Genomic DNA, 19,826 nt, shown 5'->3' on the forward strand with positions numbered 1-19,826 from the left:
ACCTAGGAGTGGGATTGCTAGGTCATATGGTAACCACGTTTAACTTTGTAAGAAACTGCCAAACTGTTTTCCAAAATGACTGTACCATTTACATTACCAAGAGCAATATATGAGAATTCCGGTTGCTCTACATTCTTGTCGACACTTAGTTTTTTAGCCATTCTGGCTGGTGTGTAGTGGCATCTCATTGTGATTTTAATTTGCATTTCCTTAATGATTAATGATGTTGAACATCTTTGCATGTGCTATTTGCCATCTGTACATCATCTTTGGTAAAGTACTTGTTCAAATTTTTGCCTTTTTAAAATTGAACTGTTATTGTAACAAACGTTCCACTCTGGTGGAGATGTTGATAATGGAGGAGATAATGCACACAGTGGGTAAGGAGGTATATGGGAAATCTCTACACTTTCCTCTTAATTTTGCTGTGAACATAAAACTGCTCTAAAAACTAAAATCTAAAAGAAAATATGAGTTGTCTTCTAATTAAGTTCTAAGAGTTTTTTATATATTCTAGTTCAAGTCCTTTATCAGATACATGCTTTTTGCAAATATTTTGTCACAGCCTCTGGCTTATTTGTTTTCTTAACAGTGTCTTTTGAAGAACATGTTTTAAAACTTTGATGCAATATAATTTATCAAATTTTTCTTTCATAGTTTGTGAGCTTTGTGTCCCATTTAAGAAATCACTGCCTTAGTAATTTGTTACTTACTTACTTACTGCCTCAGTAAGATTTTTTGTTTTCCTCTGGAAGTTTTCTTTGGATTTTAGAATATAATTCACTTTGAGTTAATTTTTGTATATGTTGTGTGGAAAGAGCCAAGGTTCTTTTTTTTGCATATAGGTATCCAATTGTTCCAGCACCATTTGTTGAAAAGAAAACCCTTCCCCACTGAATTGTCTTGGCATCTCTGTTGAAAATTGATTGCATATATGTGTGGGTCCATTTCTGAACTTTCTATTCTATACATCTGCCCTGTCCGATACCTGCTGTCTTGATTACTGCAGCTTTATAGAAGTCTTACAATCAGGCAGCGTGAGTGCTCCAACACTGTTCTTTTTCAAAATCATTTAGGCTATTCTAGGTCATTTGTATTTCCACGTGGAGAGCTGGTTAATTTCTACAAAAACCATCTCTTTAGATTTTGACTGGGAATGAACCTACAGATTAATTTGAGAAAACCTAACATCTGAACAACATTGAGATATATCACTCCACTTACTTAGGTCTTCTTTTTCCTTTTTCGGTTTAATAACCAATTGTTCATTGCTTTAAATATAAAGAAATACAACAGACTTCTGTATATCTGATCTTGTATCCTACAACCTTACTAAACTCACCTATTAGGTTTTTTTCATAGATTCCTTAGGATTTTACACACAGATGATCATGTTATCTACGTTATACAGACTTATTTCTCTCCAATCTGTATTCCCCTTTTATTCATTTTATTGCATGGCTAGAGTGAAGCTCTAATACAATACTGAAGTGGTGAGAGCAGGAATCCTTGCCTTGTACACCCAATCTTAGTGGAAAGCAGACTTTCACCATTAACTATAACATTAACCATAGACTTTTTTGTAAATGTCCTTTATCAGGCTAAGGAAGTTGTTTGCTAAGAGTTTTTATCATGAATAAGTGTTGCATTCTGCCAAGTGCTTTTTCTGCATCTATTGACATCATCTTGTGGTTTTTCTTATTTTCAGTCTGTTAATATAATGAATTATATTACTTCTATCTTTAAAAGCCATTTATTCCTCAATGCTAAAATCAACTTGATAGAACCTTCTGAGTTTTTTGTGAATTAATGAGCAGGCATGAAAAGACAGCATCAAGAAAACTGGTCAAGTAAAGGCATTCCATCTCTTCCTGTGTTGGCTCTGGTTTGCTACGTCAAAATCCCTTTACCCAAGAGAGATACAGAAGCAAGAGAAACAAAAGCCAAACCCACATCAGCCATGTTCTAGGTCACAGACCCTCCCTCTAAAGGCTGATGGGCAATGCCACATGGTCAACAATCACAATCACGTGGCCTGGTTGGTCAGTCACAAAAACCCGATTCCAGGCTGGATCATGAAGGGAATACGACTAACACTACAATAAACAGGCAGAGGAAGCAACAGATAGATAACCTGGTAAGCAGGAGACAAGAAGGAAGAAAAACACACAGAGGGCTTCTGCCAGTCCTGGAATGCACATGTAAAAATCCCGTGGACGTTTCCTTTCTGACAAAGCTATCCTCCACATAAACGCAAACATCTAACCTCAAAGCAACGACAGTGCGCGGTTGTCTTTGTCTTTTAGCACAACTACAATGGTCACGCACCATCAGTCACGTTCTCTCAGTCTGATAAATGCTAACTAATGTGCCTTGGAAGCATTGTTTGAACCTGCCACTGAATCTGCATGCAGGTTTTAAGAGGGTCCAGAGATCTGGGATCTTAGCTGTGGTGTGGCTGGGAAACTCAGAGTCCCAGAGCCAAGCAACACACACTAAACTAGAGGGGAGATCAAAAGTCCGACTCACAACCCCCAAACTTATCAGGAGTCCCCTGCCACGCTTCCTATTATTAGGAAAAGAAAATCCCTCCTGATCTGCAGCACCTCCACGAGCTTTGAAAGAGCTGCCGCCAAGGCCTCAAATCCTCCAGCAGACTTGGAGATGCATCACTGTCCGCCTGCCGCTCATGCTTAGAAAGCTCTGTTCACAGGTACGACCAAGCAGGAAATGAGAAAACATCTTTTAGTAGAATCATGTTTAATAAAAAAACCCCAACTTTCTAAATTAAACATTTCCCTGAGACTGAGCTGAAGGATCAATCATCCAGAACTGGGAACATTTGAGGGAGCAAATTTCCCATGAGGGAACTTCACTTCAAGAGACATGTATATATTGTATATTTAAAATAACTTGAAACAGTATATAAAAGATTCCAACACATTCTTTTTATATTTTATTATAAACATGATGTACCAAAAATAAATTTACTCACTTGTCTTTTAGCTTCTCTCAGTTTTCTCTTGAGGGCTGTCAAAATTCTTTGTACTTCCCATAGTCTTTCTTCTTTAGATAAATCCTTTATCCCACCCTGCAGATCTCGATGTAAACAATTCAAAAGAAACTCCTAGAAAACAATACACCACATACTGAGTAGTATTCCATGTCTTATCTTAAAATAAAACCACATGCAATTTCTAAAGATGTAGAATTAACTATTTTTCAATTATCACTAAAGGAATAAAATTGTGGCACAAATTATTTATTCAAGGATATGACTGAAAAATCATTCTTATTGTTATGCCTCAGCATTAGGCTCTCATTCATTGTTACATTGGTTCAATAGCAGTTCATTCACGTCCCTTCCCCCAACACATCATCAAGTAAGAAGAAATGGGAGCTTGGAGCAGATAAAAGGGAAGAAAAGCAAGGAGGGATTTGATAACGCGTATGCAAATAAAAGATGGAATAATCATCAAATGTAAGTAAATTTCTTGTGTAGTCCTGAATTTCTTACTCAGTTTGCCAAACACACATACACCCAAATGGCACCGTTTCTTCTATCAAAGTAGCATAGTGGAAGAGCACTGGATTTGGGGTCAAATCTTGGCTCTACAGCTTAGTAAACATGTGACACAAAGTAAGTTATTTAACTCGCCCAAGTTTCAGTATTCTTATTTGTAAAATACAGCAGGGAACAGCAACCTTGTCCAGATAAACTAACATTTCTCGACTGCTTACAACGGGCCTGGCACCAGCTGAGCATCTTTAATGCATTATCTCATTTATGGTAAATTTCACATCAAACCTACGAGAGGATCCATTTTAAAATGGGATCACTGAGGCTTAAAGACATTAAGCAATTTGCCTAAAATCAGTCAATCAGGAGCAGAGCAAGAAATTAAAGCCAGGTCTTTTGATTTCAAAACCTGTGCTGTTTCTACCATGATATTCTGACTTCATTAGCATGAAATAGGCCAAATGGAAATTTCTGGCTTCGGTGTGCCATGAAGAATGTGCCTAACAGCTGCAGACACACAGAAAGTGCTTAATGAACAAGAGCTCATCATCATCATCATCATCATCATCACCACCATCATCATCTTCATGTCTCCAAAAGGGTAGGAGCGAGGTGGGCCCCTCAGGGCTCAGGCGCAGGGCTCAGCACACACACCTGTCTCCTGATCTCCTCCTTGATGCTCTCCTGGGTCTCTGGCAGTGTGGGCATGGTGGCCATGTTAGACCATCGAAGAGGTTTTGTCACTTGCTTTAGTACCACATTTCCAAAGAGCTCTTGCACATGCGTGAAGAACACATACAGGACACGATTGCTAATCTAAGAAAAAAGTAAAAAGATTTGCAAGAAATCCACTAAAATTACCATTTCACCTCATTTAATTTCTGTCTATCACATAGCACATCTTTTAATTCTGGATATGTGAATTAAAGTTTTCCTCAGTAGTGACTAGATATGCTTTGCTAATTAGTGACCAATTTAGAGAGTGGAAAAATATGAACTAAGTCATGTACTCAAGCACCACAAGGAACTGGGGGAAAAAAGCCAGGAAAAGGATGCAGAAGCTGATGACCATCAATTTGTTCTTTTTTAGCACTACAATATTAACTGATCAAAAAAACCTCATGTTCCTTATTTCAAGTTATTTTGAGAACTTTTAACACCACTGGCTCTCCCGGGGAATGGGAAGGAAGAAAGAGCATTTGCAGCTGTAAGCTGGGCTGACAGCGAGAGTCTTCACTCCAGACGCGAACGCCTCCGGGCAGACGTGCATAGCCAGGGTGTAAGTACGAGGTTCAGATGCTAGATCATGGCATTAGGCTGGCTGGGAAGCTAAGGAGAGAAATTATTTCCTACCTAAATCTTACTCTTACAATATACACTTCAATCTTCTGTGATACTGTTACCCCTATATAGTAATATTAAGTAACAATGTAATATTCACCAAACTCTGAGATCCTGACCAATATGAGTGATAAACCTGAAATGTGAGAAACATTTTGCTTCCAAAATATAGCCAATGAGCAATGAAAGAATAAATACATCCTATAAAAGTGTGTTATAACAGACAATGACTGATAATAACCTAGTATATTGGCCAAAGAGGGCTTAAAATAAAAAACATAACCATCATCTCATTTTTTTGCCTTTTGTGTTTGGCCTGAGTAAAATATCAATAATCTAATTAAAGGAAAACATACACTCGCCATCAGCAGGAAATGAGCAGCAATAAATGCAGGCCAAGTATTCACGTTGCGAAGAGACACCAATTACCACACTACCCAATTCCCTGAAACGGCTCCTCAGACTCAGAGTCTCTGAAATGCTTCTCTAAGATCTACCTTTATAAATAAATCTTCAGGTTAAACGCCTGACCAAATAACGAGAGGCCCCTTTGTACCTGAGTCTCATATGTGTGTGTGATATAATTAAGCAATAACGCTATTTGAAGAAATAACCGAAATCTTAAAAATTCTATAGATTTGGGGCCGGGCCGGTAGCACAGCAGTTAAGTGCACACGCTCCGCTTCAGCGGCCCAGGGTTCACCGGTTCGGATCCCGGGTGCGGACATGGCACCGCTTGTCAAGCCATGCTGTGGTAGGCGTCCCACGTATAAAGTAGAGGAAGATGGGAATGGATGTTAGCTCAGGGCCAGTCTTCCTCAGCAAAAAGAGGAGGATTGGCAGCAGTTAGCTCATGACTAATCTTCCTTAAAAAAAAAAATTCTATAGATGAACTCTGTAACTGCAGGTACTATGAGGTCCTTCTCGACTAATGACAGATCACTGTCATCAGGAACTGGTTAATAAACTCACATCAAAGATTATACAACATTCAAATTACATAGCTACAAGCTAGTGGGCAAATATGCTCATTATCTTTTATGTCGACAATGTCCACATTATGAAAGAAAAAGACCAATGTTCAGGCTAATTCATTATCTACTTTCACTGGCTAATTGCTTTGAATGTGACTCAGCAAGAATGTTCCCCTAACTCCCCAGGGCCAGCACCAGAGAGCACGTGTGCAGAGACGGCCATGTACCTGGACAGTTGGGCTGAGCACTATGGAAATGTTCTGTATATTCATTTTTGTTTCCAGTTCCTTTGCAATAACATGGTCCATGTGCACGATCAGCCAGGAAATCAGGAGCTGGTTGCACTCCGGCAGCTCCTTCAGCAGGCGCTGGAATTCCTGCGCTTTCTCACTCTCCGTGCTCCTCCCACAGGCCTCTTCAAAGCGAGGCAGAAGCTCTTTGGTGAGCAGGTTCTCTGGAAGGTCCCGCAAATACTGCTTCAACAAACTGGCTACAGTGTTAGGCTCATATTCTTCCAAATTTGGAGACTCCTCTCTGTCATAGGCTGCTTTCAGCTCATCCACCTTTGATTTAATTCCTTAAAACATTCAAATTCAGAAGAGAAAGAGAATATCGAGAAAAAAAAATCAAACTCACAGCTTTCTCCACCTCTGCACCCACCCCTGGGGGCAGATCTGAGAAGAGCCAACCTGACAATAACAAACTTTTAGTTACGAAGCATTTATCTGCACAGGAGTCAGACAATTCCTCTGCAAACAATATAAAAGACTGAGCTTGGAGGGTGCATTGAACCAAAAGCTAAATGATAAGAGAAAACCTCAATATCTAGAGCAAAAGTCAAGAGCCACCATGGACACAGGAAGCAAATATGCCAATGGATTCAGGCAAAAAAATTTGTTTTTAATTTAAAGATAGGTAAAAATTCAGGAAAAAAATTAAACTATAATCCAAGCATAAGTCTTGCTCTACACAAGCAGCTAACTGTTTTCCCTAACTGGTCACGAGACTGATAACATAAAACACAACTCCACTTGGTGTACATAAGCACGTTCCAAAAAGTTGCAGGTAATTACCTTTTTGTTAAATAAAGACCATATCATAAATGCAAAAGGTGAGTTCTCTATCGAAACAAACCCTTTGAAAATTATTCCTCATTAAATAAACTCCATCTAATTTCTATTTTTAAATTTGAATTCTTTACTTGTTTTCTTAATCTGGAACAGAGCTGGAACAAAAAAAGAGTGAAATCTGGGTTTCTAAAATCAAACTGTTTTGGGGGCTGGCTTGGTGGCGTAGTGGTTAAGTTCGTGCGCTCTGCTTCAGCGGCCTGGGGTCCGTGGGTCTGGATCCCAGGCACGGACCTACACATTGTTCATCAAGCCATGCTGTGGTGGCATCCTACATACAAGATAGAGGAAGACTGGCACAGATGTTGTTAGCTCAGTGACAATCTTCCTCCAGCAAAACGAGGAAGATTGGCAACAGATGTTAGCTCAAAGTTGATCTTCCTCACCAAAAAAAAAATTGTTTTGCTTTTCTTACAGGACAGAAACAAACACTGACACATACAATGAATGTTTTTCAAACATTATATAAGTTTTTAAGTCTTTAGTACAATTTGCACTTAAGTGACATAATTCAGTGACAATGATTGCTCGTAAGAATACAAAGTAGCTTTCTGTTGTTTTAATACTCAAAACTTCAGGCCAATTATTTGAAATAAGCCACAAATCAAGGCTGACAGATTGTAATGGTAAATGCAAATCCTTGTGTTGTCTAATCTGCACAGCATTTTACAATCAATAGTGCTTACATCTGGGCTTTGCCATTCCTACTTGGTGTGATAACCTTTTAATGGCATTACAACAAATGTGTAACTTATCCAGCATTGACAAAATAAAATCAATAACTCCAAATGTGAAAATAACAATCTGAATCTTATTTTTGTACAATCTTTATTTTGAGGCAGAAAAATTAGAAAAAAATTCCTATTTTCTTACTTTTACGACAATATGAGTAAAACATAGTGAGTGATAACTTTAACTGAAATTCTTGGCAAAGATCTCCTCTCTCTCTCATATATATTTAATACATATCTAATTTTCCCCCAATAGTGCCTACCCAGAAAATCGCGCAAGAGAACAATTAGAATATGTGTTTGGTTTGTTGTTACTCTGAAATTATCAAAATGTTTTCATTCTAAAAACTGGACTCTTCAGAGAAAGCATCCCAGGCAGAGAAAGAGCATATGCAAAATGACACATTAGTTTTAAAACTGGAACTAATATATGAATAAGTGAGAACCAAAAGTCTCCAGCAGAAAACAATATTGTTATTAGCACAGAAAGAGAAAAGTCACAGCCATTACTGTGTAGCCCACTGTGCTGAATGCAGCACGCTGCAAGAGCTTAAAAAGCAAGGAAAAAACTGCTCAGCGCAGGAGCTCGGCCTCCATCAGGGGCAGCTCCCAGGAGGCTCCGACATGCCAACAGGGAGCGGGGTCCTGCAGCTCTGACTCTCCAAAAGGACGCCGACATCGCAGACAAAACACAGGGCAAAGACAAAAGCGTCCCTTGAACAAAGCTGTAGAAACTCTTCAGAGAAACTTTCACCTAAAACAAAATTTCTTTATGCCTATCAAAATCACGTGAGAGAAGCAGCTATGTTAGTATTGTTTAAATCTTTAAAGATCTATTCATCATAAATTATTCTTAAAAGTCAAATTTTCAAATTCATTTAAATGTGTTTATTTTTATGTTACTAAGGAGTTATAACTTCAAATTCAATGCCTAATTTATTTTATTTTCTTTGTAGCATTTTAGCCAAAAGAGTCTTAAATGATAACGTTATCTACAGGATTATGTAAAGGTTTCCCCAATTAGCAAAAAAGCCTGCCATTTCTCAACAAAACTTAAATATCAAACCTACCTTCCAGAAATGTGTATGAACCAACTAAAGGGAAAAACTAATTCTAATCTTTATATATCTAAATGTGTATAATTTAACTCATCATGAAAATATGTGTAACCAACAATGAATTTTATAAAATAGATCTCTAGTACCAAGAAACTGAATTACAGGAATGTGATGATTTGGAACACAGATGTCGCCAAAAGTCAGGACGCTCATCCTATACCAATACAAAAGTCAATCTGCTTTGCAAGAAATAAAATCTTTTAACTTTTAATAGTATACAATTTGCTTGATTTTAGACACTGAATATGAATTACATTCTTAACAAGTATGAAACTTAACTTTTCATACATATGGAGCATAGAGCCAGCCCTGACGGTCTAATGGTTAAGATTTGGCACTCTCACTGCTGTGGCCCAGGTTCATTTCCCAGTCTGGGAACACACCACCCTGCCGGTCAGGGAACACACACACGTCGGTTGTCATACCGTGGTGGCTGTATGTTGCTGTGATGCTGAAAGCCATGCCACTGGTATTTCAAATACCAGCAGGGTCACCCATGGTGGACAGGTTTCAGCAGAGATTCCAGACTAGACAGACTAGGAAGAAGGACCTGGCCACTTCCAAAATAACTGACCGTGAAAACCCTACAAAGAGCAGCAGAGCGTTGTCTGATACAGCACCGGAAGGTGAAAGGATGGCACAGAAAGACTGGGCAGGGTTCCGCTCTGCTGTACACAGGGTCACTAGGAGTCAGAATCAATTCAATGGCACTGACAACAATATGGAACACAGATAAATGGAAAATCAATTTCACCAATATATGTAATAGCTGCATATGGCTGACAGAAGCATTCACATTTGGGGCCTGAACATTTAGCAAATAACATTCCACGTCCTTTAGCTGAACTCAGGAAATACATTACATGATTGTGTCAATAAATGTGTCTCTTGGCCACGAATCACCCTTAAGCCAGATATCCTTCCCTCTCCTGGTGATCTCCCTCACAACACTGAGGCTCTGCTTGGAGAGGGAAGAAGGTGAGAATTAAGCAAGGTTTGAGTGCACCCAAGTTAAGGGTCACAACTCACATGCTTCATTTCGACTCATTCCAGGCTGCTGGAAACTGAATAACTCATGTGTAAATCCTCCTAATGAAAGGGAGTATCACGAAAAAAGCAAACTGCCAACACACACACACACACACACAGACACACAGACACACAAAGAGTGTGGGGGATTTTTGTTCAACTGGAAGAATCAAGGAAATGAGTAAGTTTTAGGAGCCTTGTCACAATTTTCCTCACAAGTTAGTATTTTTCCTTCCTTTGAAAAATGGAAGTGAAGTTAATTTTTAAAAACCACCAAGTTAAGTGCATGTCCCCAATACCTGAAACTCTGTAGATGCCTTCACACTTCATGCCATACTTCTCTACATAATCTACACATTCACGGAACACTGCTGGCAGTCGAATGCCATCATACATCATGGTCCTCTCTGCGGCATCAGCCAAAGGAATTCCAAAAATGGGTTTGAGATTCGGAACATCCATCTGAGGCACCTCTGGCTCCTGAACTGGCTTCTTCTTTTTCTTCTTTTCCTTCCACTGTTTAACAACCTCAGCTGCTGTCAAGTCTTTTGACTTCTTCTCTTTATGTTTTTCTTCTTTGTGCTTTTCTTCTTTATGTTTTTCCTCTTTGGGTTTCTCTTTTATTTTAAAATCTTTCTCTTTCTTTTTAGAAAAGCTGGGCTTCTTGAAAACATGGATTCCCTTGGACCTCTTCATTTTGGAAGGACTTTCAGCTTCATCTCCAGAGCTGTCTTCCTGAAAGGCAGCATAGCCTTCAGCTGCCAAAGAAATGCAGGGAGTATAAGTTATACGTTTGTTTAATGTCAGCCTGTCTATATGCTTTCTAAAAACTGGACCAAAAAAAGTGTCACCTGGCACTAGCTACCTAGCTTTCCACTTCGTGGCCAATCCCTCCTGGGCACTCCCAGCAATGAAATGGGTTTCCTCTCAGCTAAAACGAGATGTTGCAGTGACATCTCCAGACCACAAGAGGGCAACATGCAGAGAGCCAGTCATCCTTGTAATAGCAGGTGCTGAAATTGGTTTTACTTTATGCACACATGTGTCGCTTAACGACAGGGACACATTCCGAGAAACACGTCGTTAGGCGATTTCATCTTTGTGTGAACATCAGAGAGGGTATTTACACAAACCTACACGGTATAGCCTGCTGCATACCTAGGCTGTATGGTACCAACCTTACAGGACCACAGTCATGTACGTGGTCCATTGCTGACTGAAACATCAGGTGGTGCGTAACTATAAACGTGTGTAAGTGGGACTTTGGCAAAGCAAATACTAAAAATACACAGGAAAGCCTCTATAGTGAGGGCTAACGGAAAGAATCCTTCTATAAAATAGAGCATTCTTTTGTCATCTGAATAATGTCTTCTAACTTACTTTACTCAGCTTAGATTTTTTCCCACTTGGCCCTGTAACTTGAGGCAGTCTCAAACCACAACACAACTGCATGGCTGGTTAGCCACTCCAGTCATTCCCCTCTCACGCTCCCTCCCCTTCACTGGCTGTTAAGTTCTTTCTGGAGATGCAGCAGGTACTGAAGCCTCATCTGAGTGGAGGACAGAATCAGGAAAGTGCCTAATCTCTGGATGATGGCCGAACCCCCAAGCCCACTTCCCTGCATCAGAAGCTCTGGTTCACACACACTGACAACTGCTTTGTATCACAGCAGAGTTAGCCTAGTTTGGTTTTGCTGTTGTTTTTTTATTATCTATAACTCTCCTATTCTTTTCTTTAGCCAGCTACCTTACAAGCTATTTTATAACAAAGATTAAAGACATTTCATAAATTACCCTTTAATTAAATACCAAACCCCCCACACCAACAGAACAGCAGAAATCTTAAGGGCGTGATACCGTGACAGAAAGCAAGGGGAGTCCTCAGACACTGCGGGTGGGAGTGTCAGCGGCACAACCACTCCGGAAAGTTGTTTCGCAGGCTCTATTAATGCTGAAATCAGCAGGGCCTATAGAGAGCGGTCCCGCTCCCTGGCATAAACATGACGGAACTGCCTAAACACATACAACGGCGTTCCAAGAAGCACTCTACATAACAGTCAAAAACTGAGGACAACCCAAAAGACCAAAAACAGTAGAATGGATAAGTAAATTCTACATATTAATGCAATGAGACAAAACCCAGGAATAAAAAGGAACAAATTACTGCCACATGGAATAATATGGATGAATCTAACCAATATAACATTGGGCAAAAGAAAATAGACAGAAAAGGAAATATGCTTCCATTCATGTAAATTCAAAATCAGGCAGTACCAAGCTGTGCTGAAAGAAGCTTGCCGTCGGGAGGGGTGGGGATGCCCTCTGAAGGGGCAGAGAAAGGGAACTTCTGGGGTACAGATAAGGCTCTACGTCCAAATCCTCGCAGTAATTACACGGCATATCCATTTTGCGATAACTCATAAAGATGTACACAATCTGTGCACTCTATTTGAATGTTATGCTTCAAAAACAAATTAACATAAAAATACTGTGAAACTCAAAATAAAACAACACTTAAAAACTCACCTGACTTGCTTTTAACATCCTAAAGAGCTATGCTTAAACGATTCACACTCTCTACTGAATGGGAACCATCAATGCAATGCATCATAGGACTTGCTTACGATAAATGAATACTTTTTCACAGTTCCAATAAAGTGCACCCCAATCGGCCTACACACCCTACCCAAGAAAGAAAGATTCTATATGGGCCAAATTCCAATATCTACTCTTTATACATTATTTTAAATGACCAATTTAAGAAACTTCCACCAGAAAACTTTATCATTTCTGGAAATTCAGTATTTTTATTTGTGAGATTAAGATCCGAAAACACAACTCTAGTACCACAAAAACTGAGACCCTGAAAAATAAAAGAATGTCAAACAGGAATCTTTGGACATATTTCCGGAAGACAGCAGGTCCGTGTGATTAAAGTTTATGTAAAATATATCTGAAGTATGGAGAAAAATGGCACTTACTCCTTTTTTCCTTTTTCTTAAATTTTCCTTTTTTCTTCCCATAGTCCTTCTCATCATCAGACACTATATCAGGAGGCTCGTGGAGGCTGTCATGGGGAGGCGAGGGCTCGCCAGTGCGGTACAACCCGGGAAACTTAGTTGGGCTGATCTCCTCAGAACTGGGAGTTCGGGTGAGCCCACTGCCATGTTCCACCCTGCGGTGTTCACTGGGGCTGCTGGTGGGGGGCAGGAAGCACTCGGTCATTCTGCCTCCCTGATGAGACAGTGAAGACGGCTTCTCTGTTACCTATCCATTCCACCTGCACAGAGGGAAAAGATTATCACGGTCATCTAACAAACCAAGACAAAAGCACCATACACACACATATCACGGCAATTAATCTTGCATTTATAAATCAAAGATACTTTTCTTCACAATCCCCCTCTAAAAATGAAAATCAAGTTCTCAAAGTAGAACAGAGAGTTCCTTTAAAAAGAACTCACCATTTTAAAAGGCTTCACTTGGATTGCTAACCAACACAGAAACTTACCACAGTCGCCCCTCGGTATCTGCAGGGAAGTGGTTCCAGGACCCCCTGCAGATACCAAAACCCACAGATTCTCAAGTCCCTTATATAAAATGGTAGAGTATTTGTATATAACCTACACACATCCTCCCATATACTTTAAAGCACCTCTAGATTATCTATAATACCTAATACAACATAAATGCCTTGTAAATAGTTGTTACACTATTGTATTGTTTAGGGAATAATTGTTTAGGAAATAATGACAAGGAAAAAAAGCTTGCACACGTTCAGTACATGTGCAACCATCACAGGCCTTTCAACCTGCAGCTGGGTAACTCTACAAATGCGGAACCCACAGATACGAAGAGCCAACTGCGTTTTCCTTAAGTTATGACCAAACAACTATGAATAATAAATTACAAAGACTATTTATATGACTACATATGAGTAGTTTGGTGTCGTAATTAAAATTACAATACAGTCAAAGTGATCTATTTAATGATTCCCACAATTATAGAGCATTAACTGTAATTCTACATTACCTATTAGCGAGTTCATATGTTGATAATAACTATTTTATTTTGTAGTGCAGTTATGTTCAAAGAAACAAAGGAATCCTCATTTACTCAATCCAAAATATAAAATAGTTTCACTAGAAGGGACACTACAAAAAACAAACATAAGAAGAGCTCAAGATTTGTTCACACTTTTCTTCTTCTTTACAGAGAAAGGAGGGTAAAAAAAAGCCTAACTACTGTGTTCAAAAGTTACCTGGATTAGTTCTTACTCCCCTTTAAGATCTTTATGATACTCATTTGAAAAACTAATTCAATCACTTGTTTCTCTTTGCACTCATTTTTAAGGTTATTTTGCACATTTAAAAATCCACAAGCCAAGTGACAAGACGGATAAATCTGACCATAAACAGAGCCAAAAGACGAGTAAATGTGGAGGAAAAATTGCAAATGGTGATAGCAAATTTCTTTAAGAAGCAAAGACATTTTAAGAGGACTGAAATCATATCAAGCATCTTTTCCAACTACAATGGGATGAAGCTAGAAATTAATTACACAAAGAAATCTGGAAAACTCACAAATATGTGGAGATTAAAAAACATGCTACTTAACAACCAATAGGTCAAAGAAGAAATCAAAAGAGAAATCAAAAAATATCTTGCAACAATTGGGAAAAAATATTTGCAAATCATATATCCGATAAAGGGTTAATCTCCATAATATATAAAGAGCTCACACAACTGAACAACACAAAATCATACAACCTGATCAAAAAATGGGCAGGAGATATGAACAGACATTTCTCCAAAGAAGATATACTGATGGCTTATAGGCACACGAAAAGATGCTCCTCACTGATCATCAGGGAAATGCAAATCAAAACTACACTAAGATATCACCTTACACCCATTAGAATGGATAAAATAACCAAAACAAAAAATAACAAATGTTGGAGAGGTTGTGGAGAAAAAGGAACCCTCATACACTGCTGGTGGGAATGCAAACTGGTGCAGCCACTATGGAAAACAGTATGGAGACTCCTCAAAAAACTAAAAATAGAAATACCATATGACCTAGCCATCCCACTACTGGCTATCTATCCAAAGAACTTGGAATCAGCAATTCAAAGAGACTCATGCACTCCTATGTTCACTGCAGCATTATTTATAATAGCCAAGACACGGAAGCAACCTAAGTGCCCATCGACTGATGACTGGATAAAGAAGATATGGTATATATATATATATATATATACACACACACACACACACACAATGGAATATTATGCAGCCATAAAAAAGAATAAAAACATCCCATTCGCAACAACATGGATGGACCTTGAGGGTATTATGTTAAATGAAATAAGCCAGATAGAGAAAGACAATCTCTACATGACTCCACTCATAGGGGGAAGTTAAACAATGTGGACAAAGAGAACAGATTAGTGGCTACCAGGGGAAAGGGGGGGGGGGGGCACAAAGGGTGAAGTGGTGCACCTACAATATGACTGACAAATAATAATGTACAATTAAAATTTCACAAGGTTGTAAACTATCATAACTTCAATAAAAAACAAAATAGAGAAAAAAAAGAAAGAAATCCTGCTATTTGTGAAAGACGGATAAACTTGAAGAACAGGGGCCAGCCCCATGGCCGAGTGGTTAAGTTCGTGCACTCTGCTTCGGTGGCCCAGGGTTTCACCGGTTCGAACCCTGGGTGAGGACACGGCACCCCTCATCAGGCCATGCTGGGGTGGCATCCCACATGCCACAACTAGAAGGACCCACAACTAAAAAACACAACTATGTACTGGGGGGCTTTGGGAGAAAAAGGAAAAAAATAAAAGAAAAAATTTTAAAAGAAAAAATACTCAAAGAATATTATGCTAAGTGAAATAAACCAAACAGAGAAAGGCAAATATGGTATGATCTCACTTACATCTGGAATCTAAAAAAGTCCAACTCATAGAAATAGAGAGTACCAGGGACTGGGAGTGTGGGAAATGGGGAGAGATTGGTGAAAGGGTACAAACTAAATCAAAAATAAAATAAATAAATAAAAATATCTTGCGACAAACAAAAATGGAAACCAAATTGTGGAATGCAGGAAAGGGATGCAAATGAATGCAAAGCATCCATTCCTACTGCAAGGAAGAAGGAAAACTGTCACTATCTGCAGATGACACGTTATTATATACAAAAAAACCTTAAAGACTCGATCAAAAAACTGTTAGACCTAATAAATAAATTCAGTAAAGTTGCAGGATACAAAATCAATACACAAAAATCCATTGCATTTCTATACACTAATAGCAAACTATCAGAAAGAGAAATTCAGAAAACAATCCCATTTATAATTGCACCAAAAAGAATAAAATACCTAGGAATAAATTTAACCAAGGAGGTAAAAGACCTGTATATTGAAAACTACAAAACATTAATGAAAGAAACTGAGAAAGACACAAACAGAAAGATATTCTGTTTTGAAATATCTTGGACTGGAAGAATCAATATTGTCAAAATGTTCATACTACCCAAAGCAATTTACAGATCCACTGCAATCCCTTCAAAATTCCAATGGCATTTTTCATAGAAATAGAACATATAATCCTAAAATTTGTATGGAACCACAAAAGATCCCAAGCAGCTAAAGCAATCTAGAGAAAAAAGAACAAAGCTGGAGGCATCCGGCTTCCTAATTTCAAACTGTATTACAAAGGCAGAGCAATTAAAACAGTATGGTACTGGCATAAAAACAGACACATAGATCAATGAAACAGAATAGACAGCCCAGAAATAAACTTACATATACATGGTCGATTAATTTACAACAAAGAAGCCAAGAATATACAAGAGGGAAAGGACAGTCTCAAGCAAAAGAATGAAACTCAACCACTTTCTTACATCATACACAAAAGTTTACTCAAAATGGATTAAAGACTTGAACGTAAGACCTGAAACCATGAAACTCCTAGAAGAAAACAGGTGGTAAGCTCTCTGAAATAAGTCTTGGCAACGATTTTCTGAATCTGACCCCAAAAGCAAAAGCAACGAAAGCAAAAATAAACAAGTGGGACTACAGTAAACTAAAAAGCTTCTGCACAGCAAAGGAAACCATCAACAAAATGAAAAACAAAACCTACTGAACAGGAGAAAGTATTTGTAAATCATAAATCTGATAAGGGGTTAATATTTAAAATATATAAAAAACTCATAAAACTCAATAGCAAAAAAAAATCTGATTAAAAAACGGGCAGAAGATCTGAACAGATATTTTTCTAAAGACATATAGATGGCCAATAGGTACATGAAAAGATACTCAACATCATTAATCATCAGGGAAATGCAAATCCAAACCACAGTGAAATATCACCTCACAGCTGTTTAAATGGTTATTATCAAAAAGACAAGAAATAACAAGTGTTGAAGAGGATGTGAGAAAGGGGAACCCTTGTACACTGCTGGTGGGAATGCAAAGTGGTGCAGCCACTAAGGAAAACAGTATGGAGCTTTCTCAAAAAGTTAAAAATAGAAATACCATATGATCCAGCAATTCCACTTCTCTGTATTTATCTGAAAAAAACAAAAACACTAACTTGAAAAGATATATGCATCCCCATGTTCAATGCAACATTATTTTTTTTCTCTGCCCCGTTCTTGTTTATTTTTGTACATGCATGAAACACAGCATCATTCTAAAAGCCAAAGCTATGCAAAGAGATATTCTTAGAGAAATGTCCCTCTGCCTCATTGGTTCTTTCCCTTTTCTTCCCTTCATCTTTTTCAACTTACTTCCACCTACCCTCTATAGGTAATCAATCTCACCAGTTTATCCTTCCTGTATCTCTTTTTGAATAAACAAGCAGACACATAATTTTCTAATGTCCTCTTCTTTCTTAGACTAAGGATAGTATACTATAAATATTGATTTGCATTTAATTTTTTCACTTAACAATGTATTCTAGAAACTCTCCATGCTAGTTCATAGAGATCTTCCCCGTTGTTTTTTACAGCGGCATAAGTACTCCATTGTCTGGAAGTAACAATCTATTTAACTATTCTCTTATGTATGAGCATTTAAGTTGTTTCCAATATTTTGCAATTATAAACAATGCTACAATGAATGAATATGCACCTGTGTTTTCTCAATACACCATTATTTACAATAGCTAAGATATGGAAACAACCTAAGGTGTCCATCGATGAATGAATGGAGAAAGCAACTGTGGCACATATACAGAATGGAATATTATTCACCCATAAAAAAGAATGAAATCTTCCCATTTGCAACAACATGGATGGACCTCAAGGGCATTATGCTAAGTGAAATAAATCAGACAGAAAGACAAATACCATATGACCTCTCTTGTATGTGGAATATAAAAAGAAAAACAAGCTCACAGATACAGATAACAGCCTCATAGTTGCCAGAGGCAAAGGCTGGGGGGTGGGAGAAATGGGTGAAGTGGGTCAAAAAAAGAAAGATGTCCTGTCTTTCACATGAGTGCGTTTGCAATTCTGTCTCCTCTCTCTCTCTTATCAAAAGCAAAGAGCTCTTACAAGTGAACGAAAATCTAAACAAATCAAGAGAATAAACAAAGGATGAGAAATAGTTCATAGAAAAATGAGTAATATCTATATGAAAACAATGTTCAAATACAATTATAATTTAAAAATATAAATTAAAACAATGTTATCATTTTTCCAACATCAGACTGGCAAAGAACAAAAAAGGTGTATAATACCCACTGTTGGTAAGGAAGTGAGCAAACAGGGACTCATGCGGATATCTACTAATGGTAGAAGTATAAATTAGCACACTTTTTTTTATTGAGATCACAATAGTTGATAACATTGTGTACTTTCAGTTGTACATTACTATTTGTCCATCATCATATATATGTGCCCCTTTACCCCTTATGCTTACCCCTCAACCCCTTCCCCTCTGGTAATCGCTAATCTGCTCTCTTTGTTCATGTGTTTGTTTATCTTTCACATATAAGTGAAATCATACAGGGTTTGTCTTTGTCTGTCTGGCTTATTTCGCTTAACATAATACCTTCCAGGTCCATCCATGTTGTTGCAAATGGAACAATTTTGTCTTTTTTATGGCTGAATAGTATTCCATTGCATATATGTGTGTGTATATATATATACACCACATCTTCTTTATCCATTCATCAAGTTGATGGGCATTTGGATTGCTTCCATGTCTTGGCTATTGTGAATAATGCTACAATGCACACAAGGGTACATAAGTCTCTCTGAATTGCTGATTTCAAGTTCTTTGTATCAATACCCAGTAGTGGGATAGCTGAGTCATTTGGTATTCCTACTGTTAGTTTTTTGAGGAAACTCCATACCGTTTTCCATAGGGGCTGCAGCAGTCTGCGCTCCCACCAGCAGCGTATGAGGTTCTCTTTTCTCCACAACCTCTCCAACATTTGTTATTTTTAATCTTAGTGATTATAGCCATTCTTATGGGTGTAAGGTGATATCTCATTGTAGTTTTGATTTGCATTTCCCTGATGATTAATAATGTTGAACATCTTTTCAGGTGCCTGTTGGCCATCTATCTTCTTTGGAAAAATGTCTGTTTATATCCTCTGTCCATTTTTTGATCAGGTTAGTTTTTTGTTGTTGTTGAGTTGTGTGAGTTCTTTATATTTTCATTAACCCCTTGTTGGATATATGATTTGCAACTATTTTCTCCCAGTTGGTGGGTTGTCTTTTTGTTTTGTTCCTGGTTTCCTTTGCCTTGCAGAAGCTCTTTAGTCTGATTTAGTCCCATTTTGTTTATTTTTTCTTTTGTTTCCCATACCTGAGTAGACATGGTATTCAAATAGATCCTCCTCAGACCAATGTCAAAGAGTGTATTGCCTATATTTTCTTCTAGGAATTTTATGGTTTCACATCTTACCTTCAAGTCTTTAATCCATTTTGAGTTAATTTTTGTGTATGGCAAAAGATAATGGTCTATTTT

The 19,826-nt window shown here is 38.1% G+C and overlaps 1 protein-coding gene across 2 annotated transcripts in view; it reads right to left on the reverse strand.

Moving 5' to 3' along the window:
* Positions 1-19,826, reverse strand: part of RALBP1 (ralA binding protein 1) — a 61,527-nt gene that overhangs the window by 10,592 nt on the left and 31,109 nt on the right. For both annotated transcript variants that reach the window (XM_046671764.1, XM_046671763.1), the window contains exons 2-6: positions 12,821-13,119; positions 10,140-10,598; positions 6,063-6,412; positions 4,175-4,336; positions 2,996-3,127 (exon numbers count right to left, since the gene is read on the reverse strand). In XM_046671764.1, coding sequence (XP_046527720.1) covers positions 2,996-3,127; positions 4,175-4,336; positions 6,063-6,412; positions 10,140-10,598; positions 12,821-13,064 — 1,347 coding nt within the window. In that variant the 5' untranslated portion in view covers positions 13,065-13,119. The remainder of the gene's footprint in view (positions 1-2,995; positions 3,128-4,174; positions 4,337-6,062; positions 6,413-10,139; positions 10,599-12,820; positions 13,120-19,826) is intronic.

This window comes from Equus quagga, chromosome 9 (assembly GCF_021613505.1).
Source record: "Equus quagga isolate Etosha38 chromosome 9, UCLA_HA_Equagga_1.0, whole genome shotgun sequence".
Taxonomy (NCBI): domain Eukaryota; kingdom Metazoa; phylum Chordata; class Mammalia; order Perissodactyla; family Equidae; genus Equus; species Equus quagga.